The sequence below is a fragment of the Argentina silus genome (assembly GCF_951799395.1).
Source record: "Argentina silus genome assembly, chromosome: 18".
Classification (NCBI taxonomy): domain Eukaryota; kingdom Metazoa; phylum Chordata; class Actinopteri; order Argentiniformes; family Argentinidae; genus Argentina; species Argentina silus.
In genome coordinates this window covers 11,827,838-11,842,837 of record NC_139672.1, presented here as the reverse complement: position 1 = coordinate 11,842,837, position 15,000 = coordinate 11,827,838, and the positions used below count along the sequence as shown (strand labels likewise).

Below are 15,000 nucleotides of genomic sequence, written 5' to 3'. Positions count from 1 at the left end.
TAGGTAAAACGTATCAATGTGAATCATCCTCTGAAAAAAAAGTTGTTATTATTATTGTTATACCCAGGGTAATAACTACATAAGTGACATCCTCCCTGTAATGCTAGTCCAATCCGAATAGGGCTTTTGTCATATAAATAAATATAAATATGTATACCTTTATATAAAAAGTGCTGCTCTGTCTCTGGAGGGGATCATTCAGGCCCCTCAAAGGGAAAAATGAAAAGTTAGCTGCTTGTGCTGGATCAGCTTACCTGATGAGTTTTCCTCTCAGACTATTAATCAAGCCACACTATAGATTCAGACCAAACAAGATGATTTTTTATGAGCTTTTGCTTGGCTGAATATTAATACAGAACCCTGTTAATGTATGTCTGGGGTGATTTTTTGTGTATGACATTGAATTCGATTCATCTGAAATTCACAGAGGAGGTTATGCTTGCTGAGGAGAACAAGAATTCGGGGAGGTCTGCTTTAGATGGTAAGATCACCACACACACACACACACACACACACACTCACACACACACACACACACACACACACACACACACACACACACACACACACACTTCATTAAGAGAATTCGCCACCCTTTCTGTCTGTTTGATCACATGTTTAGCATTTGGCATCCTGTCAGCCATTCAATAGTATCTCCACAGTAAACAGCGGGGATACTATTATTACACAGCCTAGTATTCTAGTACTATAAATGGTACAGTAGAGTGCAAAGTACGTTTGAATATTTAACAGTTGACCCTGTGACCACCTTAACCTTGCCTGAACAAAGCTGTCTACTGCGCTACTTGTCAACTTCAGTTGTGAAGAGAGGCAGCCATTTTGTCCACTCTGACCTCCATTAGCAAACAGACAATTGAAAATGGAGAGAAAATACTGTCGGCTGCTGCTGAAACACAGTGTTGATTTGCTTTGATTGCTGTCTGTGGCCATCCTTGTCGTCTTGGTAACAGTAAAAAGCTTGCCATATGCCTACAGTGCACAGTGATGCGATGCGCCGTCTGTTGACAAGGTTGTGTTTCTGTCAGCTGTGTGGGTGACACTTATATATCTATCATGATGTCCTCTTATTACACAATCAGACAAATTATAATTTGTTTTCACTAAGTGTTTATAGTATGTTGGGATGAATATGCAACATTAAATCATTGGCATATTATATATCATTGTCATTATCTTTATCTTTATTGATAAAGATAATAATTATTGTTTTGTTTTTTTCATCTCATGTATCAAATGGCAGCCAAATCTGTTGTGTCATTATAGGTTAAATCAGCAATATGTACCACTGTTCAATTGTCATTTCAATTAATGATATATAGTACATTGATTCTTAAAGAATGTAACTTTTAAATTACTCATGAGCTTAGTACTACTGTCTTACCTTACCGCAACCCAAAATGTGATATTGTACTCCATTGTTTGTTAACCATATTGTTGTAAACAAACAACAGCTTTAAAACATGAGTATAGCCACAGTAGTTGATCATCTCATGGACTGTCAGACCTTGCATCCATCGACTCATCTATCATTTCAGAAGGGCAGGGCTGCCATTCGCTTAAAACAAAGAAAGCAAAGGAATTCTAGATGGGGTCTTATCTGTTTGACCATGTTATTTGATACTTGGGTATTCTGTGTTCGTTTATTCATTTTGTGGAATGTGTTTGTTTAGTGCTGAAGCGAGCCACCAGCAAGAAGAATGCGATTCGTAGAGGTGCGTCTGGGGAGGAGTCGACTGCAGGTGAGTCAGGCAGATTGACGTCAAGTGGAGTCAGAACAAATGCCATTGGTTTCAATGGGCAGAGTTTAACAGCTGCACAACTTTTGAAAACATGACGCAGATTTGAAATGGGAATCTTGTAAATAAAACTTAAGAGTTACAAGCTGTATACATTTTTAAATCATTATTGTGTTACAGTAGTAAGGCAAATATAATACAATATTATCTATGTATAAATACAATACAATATACAATATATCTAAGACAGAACAGGTCTCCTACCTTGAAGCAAAGAGTAAAATGTAGCAAGTTGCCACGACATACTAAATTAATCATAGTAAACTAGCTAGCTAAGCAACCTCTTTGCTACTCATGTTGAATTAGGCAGTAGAGCTAGCTAGCTAGCTGTAGTTAGGTGTATAAGTCAGCTAACATTTATTTTATTGAAATGTTAAGTTGAAAAGCTAAATGAAAAAAAAACAGGGTTAGACAGTTACGCTGCCCACGGGGCAGAAATGTAAAATGCTAAGCTAAATAGAACAGATGGCCATCTCTTACGAATGTTGAGTCTAGAATAGAGCTAGCTATGTCTCATATACCAGTAATTCAGCTCCCACTGATTTTATCAGAAGATTTAGTTGAATAAGCTATATAAACTTATAAATTGGAATGGACTATTATGCTGCTCCTGAGGCAGCAACAAACCATGCTATGTTAAACTGAACTAGCTGGCTAAGCAGATAGCTACCTCTTACTCATGTTGAATCATAAAATAGACCTAGCTAGCTAGCTAGGGCTCAAATATGCTAGTAAATTAGAAAATGGTAAAAATAACGAAAATAATTGGTAAGATTAAGCTTAATAAACTAGAAATGGGAATGCATTGTTTAAATGCAACTCCAAGGGCAAAAATGTTAGTTTCGGGCAAGATTGACATAGGATAGAATTGAAATAATGGTTGCCCCTAGGGCAGTAAATACTACTTATTAATCTAAATATGAATACTACTTTTTATTACTCTTTGCGCTTGAAGTTTGCCCTCAGGGCACCAAGTGATCTTGACCCAAAGTAACATTAAAGCCCCTGGGGAAGCATTTAAACAGTGCATTCAAATGGCTGCCCCGAGGGGGCATCGCTGTTAAGACTTTAAGTTAAGTACCAATAGTGCTTGACTTTTGCCCTTATGGCCTCAAGTAATCTTGACCCAAACATAAATTTCGGTTCCCAGCATAAAAATTTCCTCACTCCTTCTCTACCTCCTTTTTTCCTCCTTCTTTTCCCCTCTCTTCCTCTCTTCTCACCCAGGGCCCCGTCCACGGACCATTCGCAGCGCCCGGCGTGGTCCTGCGGCATACATGCGACGTAAGGAACGCATGCTGCGTATATCCATCCGCCGCATGGTGAAGACGGACACCTTCTACTGGACAGTGCTCAGCCTGGTTGCCCTCAACACCATCTGCGTGGCTATCGTCCACCACAACCAGCCCGACTGGCTCTCCATCTTCCTGTGTAAGTCTCCACTTACCCTAACCCTAACCCTTGACTTAAAGGGACAGTTTTATATCCTCATTACTGTCTTCTTTTTGGGCCTTGAGAGATGTCTGTTGTTTAGATGAGTCCACATCCCACTGACCATGTGACCTTACCAGGAAATAAAAGCGTCAGCTAAATGGCATATATTATATTATTATTACAAAGGTTAAACAAACTGAATGCCATATAACTTGGTTTGAGCAGAAAGACGGTGAATGTCTGCTCAGTGTTTGTCAATTTGTTTACAATTGTTTTTCCCATCCCTCTCCAGACTATGCAGAGTTTGTTTTCCTTGGGCTTTTCTTGGCAGAGATGTTCTTGAAAATGTACGGCTTGGGTTTCCGACTCTACTTTCACTCATCCTTCAACTGCTTTGACTGTGGGGTGAGTTCATGCATCGCACTTCAAGGGTAGAAAGGTAGTTCCAGACCTGGAAGGTTGCTGGATCTATGAAAAAAACTAAAAGTGGAACATTCAGGCTTAGGAGAAAAGGGACATTTCCGTACTTGGATGTAGGACAAACATTCGTACTTTGGGAAAAGGAGAAATATCCATACTTGGGAAAAGCAAACAGGGGATAATTGCGTGCTTGGGGAAAGCAACAAGGGAAATTCCCATTCTGGCATAATGCATCATAATGTCCTATTTTCATATTGTTGCATATTATACTACATGTTCTTTTAACAAAGTTTGTGTCTTAACATCAGTGATGGTGTTGAACGTTTTGTGGTGCCCATCCTGTCTAGGTGATCGTTGGCAGCATCTTTGAAGTGGTGTGGGGCTTCTTCCGGCCTGGCATGTCCTTTGGCATCAGTGTTCTGAGGGCACTGCGACTTCTGAGGATCTTCAAGATCACCAAGTGAGTGAGACATCAACCGGGTTTGAGGTTCTGGAAAGCTTTGTAGCACTAATTAGACTAAAAGTCAATTGTAGACTATAAGCTCCAATTTGCATGAGGAAAAAAGTGGCAAAAATGTAGCAAAGTCAGCCACCTTAACCGTAATATATCTGATAGACACGATGACACATAATCCAATGGGAGTTATGAATACTGCAACTAGTGATATGATATACAATGCATTTTTAGACTGATTACTAAAACTCTAGTTCAATAATGTTTCTCTAAAACATTGTTAAGGACAAGGTACAATAAAAAGTATTCATCAGTATTCTGAGTTGTTGGTATTTTTTGCTCTGCTCAGCTCTATTTGCACAAGCAAATTGGGGCCTTAAGGACGAACAATTATCTTACAGCTACGAAGACCAGGAAGGTCTGTCTGACTTTCGGGATAGCATAGCTACCTGCTAGCCATGAAATGTTACTAAGAAACAAAAATGTGGAAGTAAAAAGTGTCAATACCCAAAAAGACTTTCCAGAAATTCAACGTTTTTTTCTTTCTTTCATTAATATAGGCTCTTCAAATTTCATGAGATGCTTTGAATGACTTTGATTGATTCTAGTGTCCTGAAACTTTCAGTATAAAAAAAGAGGAAGAAATGTTGAGACAAGCTGTGTGTATTGTCTTGGACAGGTACTGGGCTTCTCTGAGGAACTTGGTGGTGTCTCTCATGAGTTCTATGAAGTCCATTATCAGCCTGCTCTTCCTCCTCTTCCTCTTCATCGTGGTCTTCGCCCTGCTTGGCATGCAGCTCTTCGGGGGCAGGTGAGGCCAGCTTTAGGGGTATGGGGGTCCCTTATTAGATTAATAATAATAATTATTCAAATACTCTCAAATACTTTGAGCATTTGCTTGAGCCTGCCTGGGGTGCCAGGTGGGCGTAGTTTACACTTTTAAGATTATTCCATTGGTTCCATTGTGCCAGGAATTAATAAAAAACCAGGCCTTTTGTATATTTCGCATAACATTCTGTCAAATCGATGGCATCCTGAATTCATGCTATGTGCTGGAAGAGGGAATGCCAGATGGAAAATGGAAATATAGATCTCCCAATGATGTCTTTGAAGGGGGCGAAGGAAATTACACGTCTGGATGAAAATAGCCCCATCTCCTCATCCTCTCCCTCTTCTTCCTCCACCTCCTCCTCTCCTTTGGTCATATCTACCCCTCTGTTTTCTCCCCTTAGGTTCATCTTTGAAGATTACACTCCCACCAACTTTGACACGTTTCCAGCAGCCATCATGACAGTGTTTCAGGTTTGGCTCCTCCACATACCCCCCCCCCCCCCCCGCTCCCCCACCCCCACCCCCCCTCTATCTCTCTCTCCTCTCACTGGCTCTCTCCACATGACACATTGCACCCAGGGATATTTCCCATTCCCACCCCCAGGCAGAGATTAGACGACTCTGCTCCACACAAACATACTTGCACACAGATGAAGCCAAATATGTGTGTTGGTAGAAGAAACAGGATAATTGGCAGAATAAAGGCCCTACATTTATACCATAGTCATTGGCTAACACCGTAGGGAAGTGTTCTGCAATTGCGTTTATGATGATCCATTGCATTTGGGTATCAGCATTTTGTATATGTACTGTACTTGATATTAATTTTCATGGGCTGACAGTTGTATTTAATTACACATTGATTGTGTACATTTACCTGCAGATTCTGACTGGTGAGGACTGGAATGAGGTGATGTACAACGGGATACGCTCCCAGGGAGGAGTGCGGTATGGCATGTGGTCCTCCATATACTTCATAGTGCTCACGCTGTTTGGGAACTGTATCCTTGTGTCTGACTGGGGTTCTAACCCGGGTCTCCTCCATGCCACAACACTGCCTTAGCACACAGAACTAACGCCTAGAGGTAGGTATTAGCTTGGGAAGCTAACAACAGTGCTCAGGTCTCCGGCCAAGGTTACTCATCACGTGAGCGTGGTCTCCGAAGACTTGCTTCACTTCTTGGAAGCGTTAGCTACCCAGGCAGCTTTGAGTTAGCCTGTAGATTTAGGCTTATGTGCAGAACTGTTTGTTTCTTCTCATGTGAAAGTTATAGCCTAGTTTTGGTTTGCGTAAGTCATAGCTTTGTGCAAGCAAATAGGATTGTTGACATTGTTAATCTGCATAGCGAGAGGAATTTTACGGAGGCCCCATAGTATTAAAAGTGTTATTGCTGGCGGCCTTACGTACCACGAAGTAAGCCTTGCACACGTGTCCAAGCCATAATGTACCATAATGAATGTTTATTTGCTCCTGTGTGGTTCCTTGACCCTCCTGTGAACAGATACACTGCTCAACGTCTTCTTGGCCATCGCTGTAGATAACTTAGCCAACGCTCAGGAGCTGACCAAGGTGTGTGCTGCTCATAAGTTCATCATCAATATATGAAATGAGCACACATTATTAGCATGTGTGCTTAATTCACATGTTTTATGGAAAGAGATAGCTTGAAATGCAATAAGGCAGGGGTTCTCAAACATTTTTGTCTCGCGACCCCAAATTGACTTCAATCAGTTCCTGTGACCCCACAATAAGGGTACAGACACCTGCAGATTTAAATATCTGTGGTCTTCTTGTCTGTCTCATTACCTACAGTATTCCGATAACCTGGTCTCATAGTAGGATATCAACAAACTTTGGGCTATATTTTCACAGCGTAAAAAACAGTCTTAGCGAAACGTGAGTGCTGGCAGTGTCGGGATAATTATTGCTGTTTTCAAGGCCAGAGTTTTTCAGTGCAACTTGGCCTGCTCATTGTCATGAACACGCCTCTATTACCGCTACTCACCTGAGCACAGTAATTTCACCTGTTACCGCTGAAACCTGTGTCTGTTTTGTGCCGCCTGAAAATAGAGGCCTTTATGTGTTGATGTTATCTTTATCAGGATGAAGAGGAAGAAGAGGAGTTTTTCAACCAGAGATATGGCAGAGACTACCCCATCGCAGAGTAAGTTTTCTGTTTACTTATTCTTTTTAAATTGAATTAAATTCAACATTTTTTATGCTTGTCTATACTATAGTATATGATAGAATTGACAGAGATGGCATTCACTTTTAACAAAACATAACCCAATAAGAAACTGCAGCAAGGCTACTGGCCTGCTGTGGAATGAGAATATATCCATTAATAGTCACAGCAACACAGCATGTACCAAACTGTGTACTATCGGTGTAAGTTGTTTCAAGGTTACGACAAAGCCACACGGGTGTGGAGCTAGCTAGCTCTACGTTAGCCAGTCATGACAGTATCAAAATGAAAGTATAGCTAGCTAGCTTGTGTCGCTAATTAGTAACATCACCGACCAAGTTGCTAGCGCTGTGTGATTTACATCTTCCTGTTTTTCTTTGAGGCAGCAGCTGGCCACAGCCTACCGATTGTTTGTAGATGTTATACATCATTTGATAGTTTTGACCAATTACTGAGTAAAGATAGCAACACGAGAGAGCTGTCAAACCCAGTTTCGTTGTTTCTCTTCAAAATAACAGTAGTGCCCTATAAACTGTTTAAATACTAGTCATGCTGAGTTGGAAGCAGATAACCTGCTGTAACAGACAGAGTGACGTGTACATTGTGCCCCAGTAGCAGCCATTAAATCCAAACCTACAGACCTTGACCATCATTGCTTCAAACTATGATTCTTAGGTCAGCGTTGCCTGTGCATTATGTCTCTTTCATTATACTATTGTATAATGGTAACATTTAGACAACACAGGGCACTCATTGGACTATAGAGACATTATCACAGACAATTATTATTAAATATTATTGTAGTTGTTAATTAATCTATTTTCCATATGTTTTCAATTATTATGTACCCAGAGAGGCTTGGAGAACCGGTCTGCTATTGCTGTTGTCCAATGAGGTCTTGCCATACCAGAAATTAATCAATAAGTGGAGTGTCTTAGATTCAATCATATCTGATGAGGGTAGTCATGGTGGTAATTGTAGGATAGAGGCAAAGATAGATAAAGTACTTTAATTAAGAGTAATTACACCCATAATTACACACATCTGGTGTAAAAACTAGCAAATACAATTTTCCAACTGTGCCACCACGATGCAACAATTGCAAATAATATTGCATTATTTCACATCAAGGTTAGTTTTTGAAGCATTTATAAGTGCATTTATAAAGCATTAATAACTGGCTCCTGATTACAAGCTCTGTATTATACTGATCAGTCTAAACTGACTTGTAACTGTTTGTAAATGGTTTATAACTGAATAATAAACTGATTGTAAGTGATTTATTAGCTAATTATAAACCATGTATAAACCCTTTACAAATGTGACCTTAATGTAAAGTATTACCAGAAAAGGGAAACATTTGATGAAATGTCATCTTTCTAAAGCAGGTTCCCCCTCAAATCAGCCTGTTCCTCAGAATGGCCTACATAGATACAGTGTCTTCACCAAAGTCTGATTTAGTAATGAGTTTTTCTTTTCTTTTTTACTGGGGGGAAGCAGAGTGAGGTTTTTTTGTGTGTTATTCTCTACAGGGAAGAGGCACACTTCACAGTGGGTCAGATTTTGGCAAAGCATCGTGGCTTATTCATTTGATGTTACTGTACAAGCAGACTGGTATTGCAAGTGAACTTTGTTTCCAGGGAGGGGAAATGCTAGTGGAGGAGAGAACTTGAACATAACCAGGTGATGCATGATTTTCAGTAGGACCTGTTATATAAGCATGGACTTGGAGTCCCACTTCAGATGAAGGTTTAAAGGCTTAATAAAGTCCCATATATATCCTATATTAGGCCCCTACTGTATAAGTCCTTTGAAAGTGTTTATGAAAGCTTCATGAAGTACTTATATTCTATGAAAAACGCAAACAAAAAACACATCATCATCTCACTTTTCGAGGTAAATATAAGCTTGTCATTACAATATCTGAGGCTTATATGCAAAAAGTGTTTATATTTTGCGACCATATCAATGGTCAACTGATGAGAAATGTACTTGAAAGTGACTTTTGATGTGGTGTAAGTTCTCCTTTAAAAGGTACCCTTTGTTTAAAGTGGGAAAGGTAGAGGGGAAATAATCACATGAATTATGATTCCCCATAATTCTCTCTAGGCGCGTGACTCTGAATGTATCATTTGTTCGTTACATATTTGAGTGTCGGTCTTCTATGTCTCAGCTTTCGGGCTAGTGCTTTTGGTATTAACAATGTAATGCTGCCTTCATCCTGTTGTCTTGTTGCTCTATGCCTGTTTTGTGACACTGACCAAAATATATACAATTCTGGATTCCCAGACTGAGTTTACCTAACCCTGTACCAAACGAAAGATGTACAGTACGCCATTGAAAGTGCTGTCTAGTCTAGGAGTAGGCTTAATCTGTGTATGGGAAACTGCCCCTATTTGTTTAAGCCCTAGATATCTACATTTAAATAAATTACATTATAACTTAATGGATATCCACTGTTATCTGATAAGATGTTTTGGCTTTCTTTGACCCAAACTTGACAAAATGAATAGCTTTGACCATAGTCATATTGGTCACATTGGTCATAGACCATGGTCATATTTTGACCATGCTTGTTTTGGACTGTGTCACAAGGATTGTTCTGTCTCTGTTCAAAAACACTAATGTCTTGTTTTCAACCAATCACTCATTGATTACATGGACAACAAAAGAGATTGAATACCAGTAAGTAAACGTTGTCTGTGCCCTGACACCTAATTCCTCCCTTCAGTTTTCCTTTTTTTCCTGACCTATTAGAAGTTTCTCTAGTTTCTCTATTTTAATCCCTGCACTTTTCCTTTTAGTTTTTGTGGCTCTTGATTTTGTGTCATTTCTTCCCCAGGTATTTTCATCTTTTGAAGTTTTGGATGTTCTTTGTGTTTTTATCTGCTATAGCTTTCATCATCTGAAATGAATGCAAAAATGTATCTGAAAATTGCTTGGTCATCTTATCTTATTTTTCCGCATAGTTATGCAATATTTTGGTTTGAAGTGTAAAACAAATAGATAGATAGGATGTATATTTTTATTGATAGCTTGTGTGTGGGCCCATTGCTGCCCCCTAGTGACAACTGGTGTGTTATGCTCCATAGGAGGAGGAGGCGGCCCTACCTATACAGGAAACGGGCCATCCACAGGGGCCGTCCAGCCTACGCCGAGGAAGAGGAGGACAGCGGTGGTGTGGGTGGAGATGAGCAGCCCCCCAATGGCTCCAACGCCTTCTCCAACCGCCGGGACAGGCGGAAGAAGGGGAAGGTCAACATGTCGGTGTGGGAGCAGAGGGCCAACCAGCTCCGCAGGCGCCGGCAGATGAACAGCCAGGAGGTGCTGTTCGGTGGCAGCCCCGTCGAGGACACCGGCGACACCCCCACTATCGACACCAACCTCTCTCCGGAGGCTAGTCCGGGACACCTGCCCGAGTCGCCCATGTCCATGTCCATCGCCATTCCTATGCCCGAACCTCCCCTCTCCATGGCCATCCCCATGCCTGAGCCCCCAGAGTCGGAGCCTCTGCCCTTGTTTACATTGACCGAGGAGAGAACGGGTGGGGCCACCCACCGACCCTCTGGCGGGGGGAGGCACAGGGTGGCCCGTAAGTTCAGGGCTGCCGCCAGCCTGGAGGAGGGGGGAACGCGTCAGAGGAGGCACCGTCACCGTGAGACGCGGGAGGCCAGGAGCCGAGAGTCACCCCCGCACGAGGAGGGCAGACGCTCTCTCAGCTGTGAAAGGAAGTTACTGGACGAGAAGGAGGAGAAGGAAGAGAAAGAAGAGAGGGAGGAAAAAGGGGCCACTGGGGTGGAGGGAGGAGGGTCGGTCCAGGATGAGGGCGGAGCCTGCATAATCAATCCATATGCAGAGAGTGGAGAGGATCATCAGAGGTACGAGGATCCTTATAGGTTAAACTCGTATGTGATATTTTGTTAGGAGAAATGTGATTTTCCAAATACTGTACACCCACGCTCTCTTCCACGCCTCTTCCTGTTTGTAGAAGATGTACTGTGTACGTAATTGTGTATTTGTCCTGATATGCTCTGACAATATCTTCAGAATACAGTTTTACTCATAATAATTGAATTATTCTCCTCCTTCTTATTTCAGAGTGAGTGACCCCAGCGCAGACATCCCTGAGCCTCCCCTGTGTGATGACCTCCTAGGATCTCTACCCCCAGCTTTGCTGGACTGTACCCAGACAGAGCAGGCCGATGTGGGAGAGACTGGGAAGTATGAGCCCCCATGTCTGAACCCTTCAGTGGCGCTGGCACCAGAACAACCAGAGCTCATAGCCGGGATCAGCGACTCCGAGGACAACGCTGCCTCCCTGAACCGTGATGCGGATGAGGAGCCAGGCCCAGGCGGCAGTGTGGTCATAGAGATGTCTGTCCAGCCACTGCTGGAGCTCACTCCAATGACAGCAGGTACGACTGGCATTAAGATGGCCATGATTGTTATGCTGGGTGTATTTTATGCTGTATTTAACTTCTGCACTTTTCCATGTATGCTTTGGTTGCCTCTGTTTTGTATGTGTCGTCATTGTTTGTCTGTTTTAGTTTGTGCTCCCTTCTGAGCCAGGTTTCCCTTGTAAAAGAGGTCTTTCGACCTGAATGGGACTTTCTGGATAAATAAAGGTTAAATCAGTTGTGAGATTTTAAACAAATCTATATTTTTGATGCAAATGGCATGTTGTAGAAAGATACAAACACTTTTTTGTTTGGATGGTTTTGAGAAACTAACCAGCGACATCCTCATCAGTCTACAGTGGAAAACATAAGGGGCAAACTGGAAATATTCAGAGTTTATTTTATTTAATAAAGACTTGGGTACCTTCCTCAGACATGATGCAGAATTCTGGTCCCCTGCACTCGTCAATGTTTATTTCGATGACTCACACCCTATTTCCCACAGCGTTTAGCTATGAAACTAGTCTGGCCCACATAGCTACTTGCTAACTATATCAGCAGATGGCGTCATCCACTCAGATCCTCGGGAGATAAATGCAACATTTAAAACTTCCAATTTGTATAGCTAAAAATATGTAATATTTTATTGATGAGAATAAATATAACATTTTCTGTTCAAGGTCTGAAATGTCCTAAGCTTATGCCTGATGCAGCAGCCTTACTTGACTCTCTGATCTCTTTGTCTGACCTTAAATAAGCCATGTTCAGTATGGAAAAAGGAAAGTCCTCGGGTTTGGACAGCATACCCCAGAACATTTTGGCTTTGACTTTATCCATTACTACTTGATATAAGGCATTACACTGTCGAAAAGGGAGCTTTTACAATATAGCAATAATATCCCTGCTGCTAAAAAAACCACAGATACAACGGAGTGTGCTAATTACCTCCCCCTATCCATCCTGAATGCAAAACTGTGTGCAAAGGTCCTAGCTTGTTGCCTTGAACCTTTCATGTCTCACCTGGTTCATTTTGATCAGACCGGATTTATTCAATCTTGTTTATCTACGGATAACATCCGTCGTCTGCTGCACGTTATTTATGGCTCAGCTGATCTAGTAAAATGTGCTGGAGGTCATGTGGCCTACCTATTTTAAAACTGTATTTTTGGTCATATATACTACATCCACTATAGACGTGGCTTAACCCAAATATCATGGTTACTTGGCACCCTATAGAGGAGATCATGGTGAGCCCTGCACAGGCCATAAGATGTGATATATAAAAAAAATATTTTAAAAAGGCATCTATTCTCACCTGTGTTCACACATTTAAAGATGGCATTCCAAGATTTACAACACCAATATCATTTACCTGGGATCTCTTTTTTTGTATTTACAGCTACGGGCATCTCTCTGTAGGCATGGGGTCCCCTCGAGGACAGAGCGAACACAATTCATCCTGTTAACAAAACAATCGCATCTGGAAAAACACAGGGTTTGGCTTCTAAATTGTAAAATGATCTTCTTACAGCCTCATAGAAAACTAAACATTCAGTTCATTATGGTGCAAGGATTTATTACTCACTGACTCTGGCATTAATTGGGGCACTGGCTGGTCAAATATTCTACTACCCTCAAGAAACCCATATCATCAAATGACCCATTTCAATTTCATTCATAGACTGTATGCAACCCCCCCCCCCCCTCCCCCCCACACATAAAAGATTTCAGATTAAAATAATTCCCAGCCCTGTTTATTCTGTCCTCACTGTGCCACAGGAACCTTCCTACACATGGTTTGGGATTGTCCTGAGGTCTCCTTATTTTGGAAACAGGTTTCTCTATCATGAGTCCATTTTTGTTTGTGAAACATTCTGGTTTCTCCCCCCATCTCTCTGCTCCTTAATGATGGTTCAACCCTGGAACTATTGTCTGTGAGTCTCACAGCGCCAGTCTCACAGCGCTGTGCACTGGCAGCCACCACATTCCTTGTCTTGGCATCTGTGGGTACTCTTGTTATTGATATAGTCAATATGGAACTGTCTCTTTCCTGTGCATGCATGGGAGCTAAAGGGTTGATGAAAACGCATGAATGTCGCTGCGAAAAGGAACCTCTATGATTATGTAGATAGCAAGGTCCTTTAAGGGGTGGGGGTGGGGTGGTAGGGTGTCAGTTTGTCCTTGTTCATGTCCAGGTGGGAGGTTGGTGGGAGGTGTGTGTGTGTGTGTGTGTGTGTGTGTGTGTGTGTGTGTGTGTGTGTGTGTGGTGTGTGTGTGTGTGTGTGTGTGTGTATGTGTATGTCCTTTTTGAAACTGCAAAGCTCGCAGTATGGTCATGCAGGTTTTTAGATGACGTACATAAGTGGCGATCCAAACTTTTTACACACTGTTACATTCCATTTTGTGGGACTCGAGTCGTACTTCACCAGTCATGCGTTTCATCTTCATGTCTCTCCCTAGCGCTTCACTTCTCTCCCTATCGCTCGAGTCCAACAAAACAGAATCTTTTTTCCATTGTAGACTGATGAGGATGTCGCTGGTGCTGGTTTCGCAAAACCAAGCAAAATCCCAAAGAAAGTGTCTGTACCTTTCTACAACATGCCGTTTACATAAAACATATAGATTTGGTTTTCTTCATCACTCATATACCTTTATCTGCGTGAGATTGAATCTCAGTCCCATCACTCTTCATCACCAAACACATATCTTTTTAATACGTTGAGAGTTTGAGAGTTTGCTTGAGCCTGGCATGAGTGCCAGATGGGCAGGGTTTGTTTTTGTGTCTATTCAATGTACTATACTGATACTATTTGAACCCAGGTCTGTCTGACATATGAATTCCCACTCTGCCAAAACTCATCACTTTGCTGTCACAGTACATTACTCTTTCTAATTCTGAAAGTCATGCCTGATGAAGACCCAGTCAGGTCGAACTTATAACTTGTGTTATAAATTATATATTATATAACTTTTGAGAGCCGCAACCAGTGTGAAGAAGTTTTTCTACATGTATTGTTTTCTCCAAACCAGCACCTGGGTCACGTTTGTCTTTGGGATTTGCGCATACATTACCACTTTGCTTAACATTGAAAGTAATGCCTTCCACAATGTAGGTCGAGTTGCCACAGAGTGACTATAGTCACAGTGACTATAGTCATTGAAATGTTGTATAGCGCTTTTCTAGACACCGAAAATGCTCCACATTGGGGAGAACGTTTTAGCCTCCCAACCCTGTCATTCTTGGCCCTAGTGAACAGCAAGGAAATGGAGGTCTTCCCATCGGAGATAAAGGAGACGGTGGAGGAGGAAGCCCCCGGCACCCCCAAACCAGTCCACCCTGACAGCATGTTCATCTTCAAGGCCTCCAACCCGTAAGACCCCCACAACTACCTTTTTTGCTCTTTTACTTGTATCTTAATATTAATAAGAAATACAAGGAAAAGACGAAGCAGGCACCTCTG

General features: G+C 41.7%; 1 protein-coding gene across 1 annotated transcript in view; it reads left to right on the top strand.

Moving 5' to 3' along the window:
- The window catches only part of LOC310819293 (voltage-dependent R-type calcium channel subunit alpha-1E-like), a 56,053-nt gene that overhangs the window by 21,302 nt on the left and 19,751 nt on the right, over nucleotides 1–15,000 (top strand). The window contains exons 9-21 of the mRNA XM_083690536.1: nucleotides 428–481; nucleotides 1,692–1,760; nucleotides 3,045–3,248; nucleotides 3,544–3,656; nucleotides 4,019–4,131; nucleotides 4,805–4,936; nucleotides 5,358–5,427; nucleotides 5,840–5,957; nucleotides 6,459–6,526; nucleotides 7,060–7,121; nucleotides 10,235–11,020; nucleotides 11,241–11,557; nucleotides 14,790–14,910. Coding sequence (XP_083546662.1) covers nucleotides 428–481; nucleotides 1,692–1,760; nucleotides 3,045–3,248; nucleotides 3,544–3,656; nucleotides 4,019–4,131; nucleotides 4,805–4,936; nucleotides 5,358–5,427; nucleotides 5,840–5,957; nucleotides 6,459–6,526; nucleotides 7,060–7,121; nucleotides 10,235–11,020; nucleotides 11,241–11,557; nucleotides 14,790–14,910 — 2,227 coding nt within the window. The remainder of the gene's footprint in view (nucleotides 1–427; nucleotides 482–1,691; nucleotides 1,761–3,044; nucleotides 3,249–3,543; nucleotides 3,657–4,018; nucleotides 4,132–4,804; nucleotides 4,937–5,357; nucleotides 5,428–5,839; nucleotides 5,958–6,458; nucleotides 6,527–7,059; nucleotides 7,122–10,234; nucleotides 11,021–11,240; nucleotides 11,558–14,789; nucleotides 14,911–15,000) is intronic.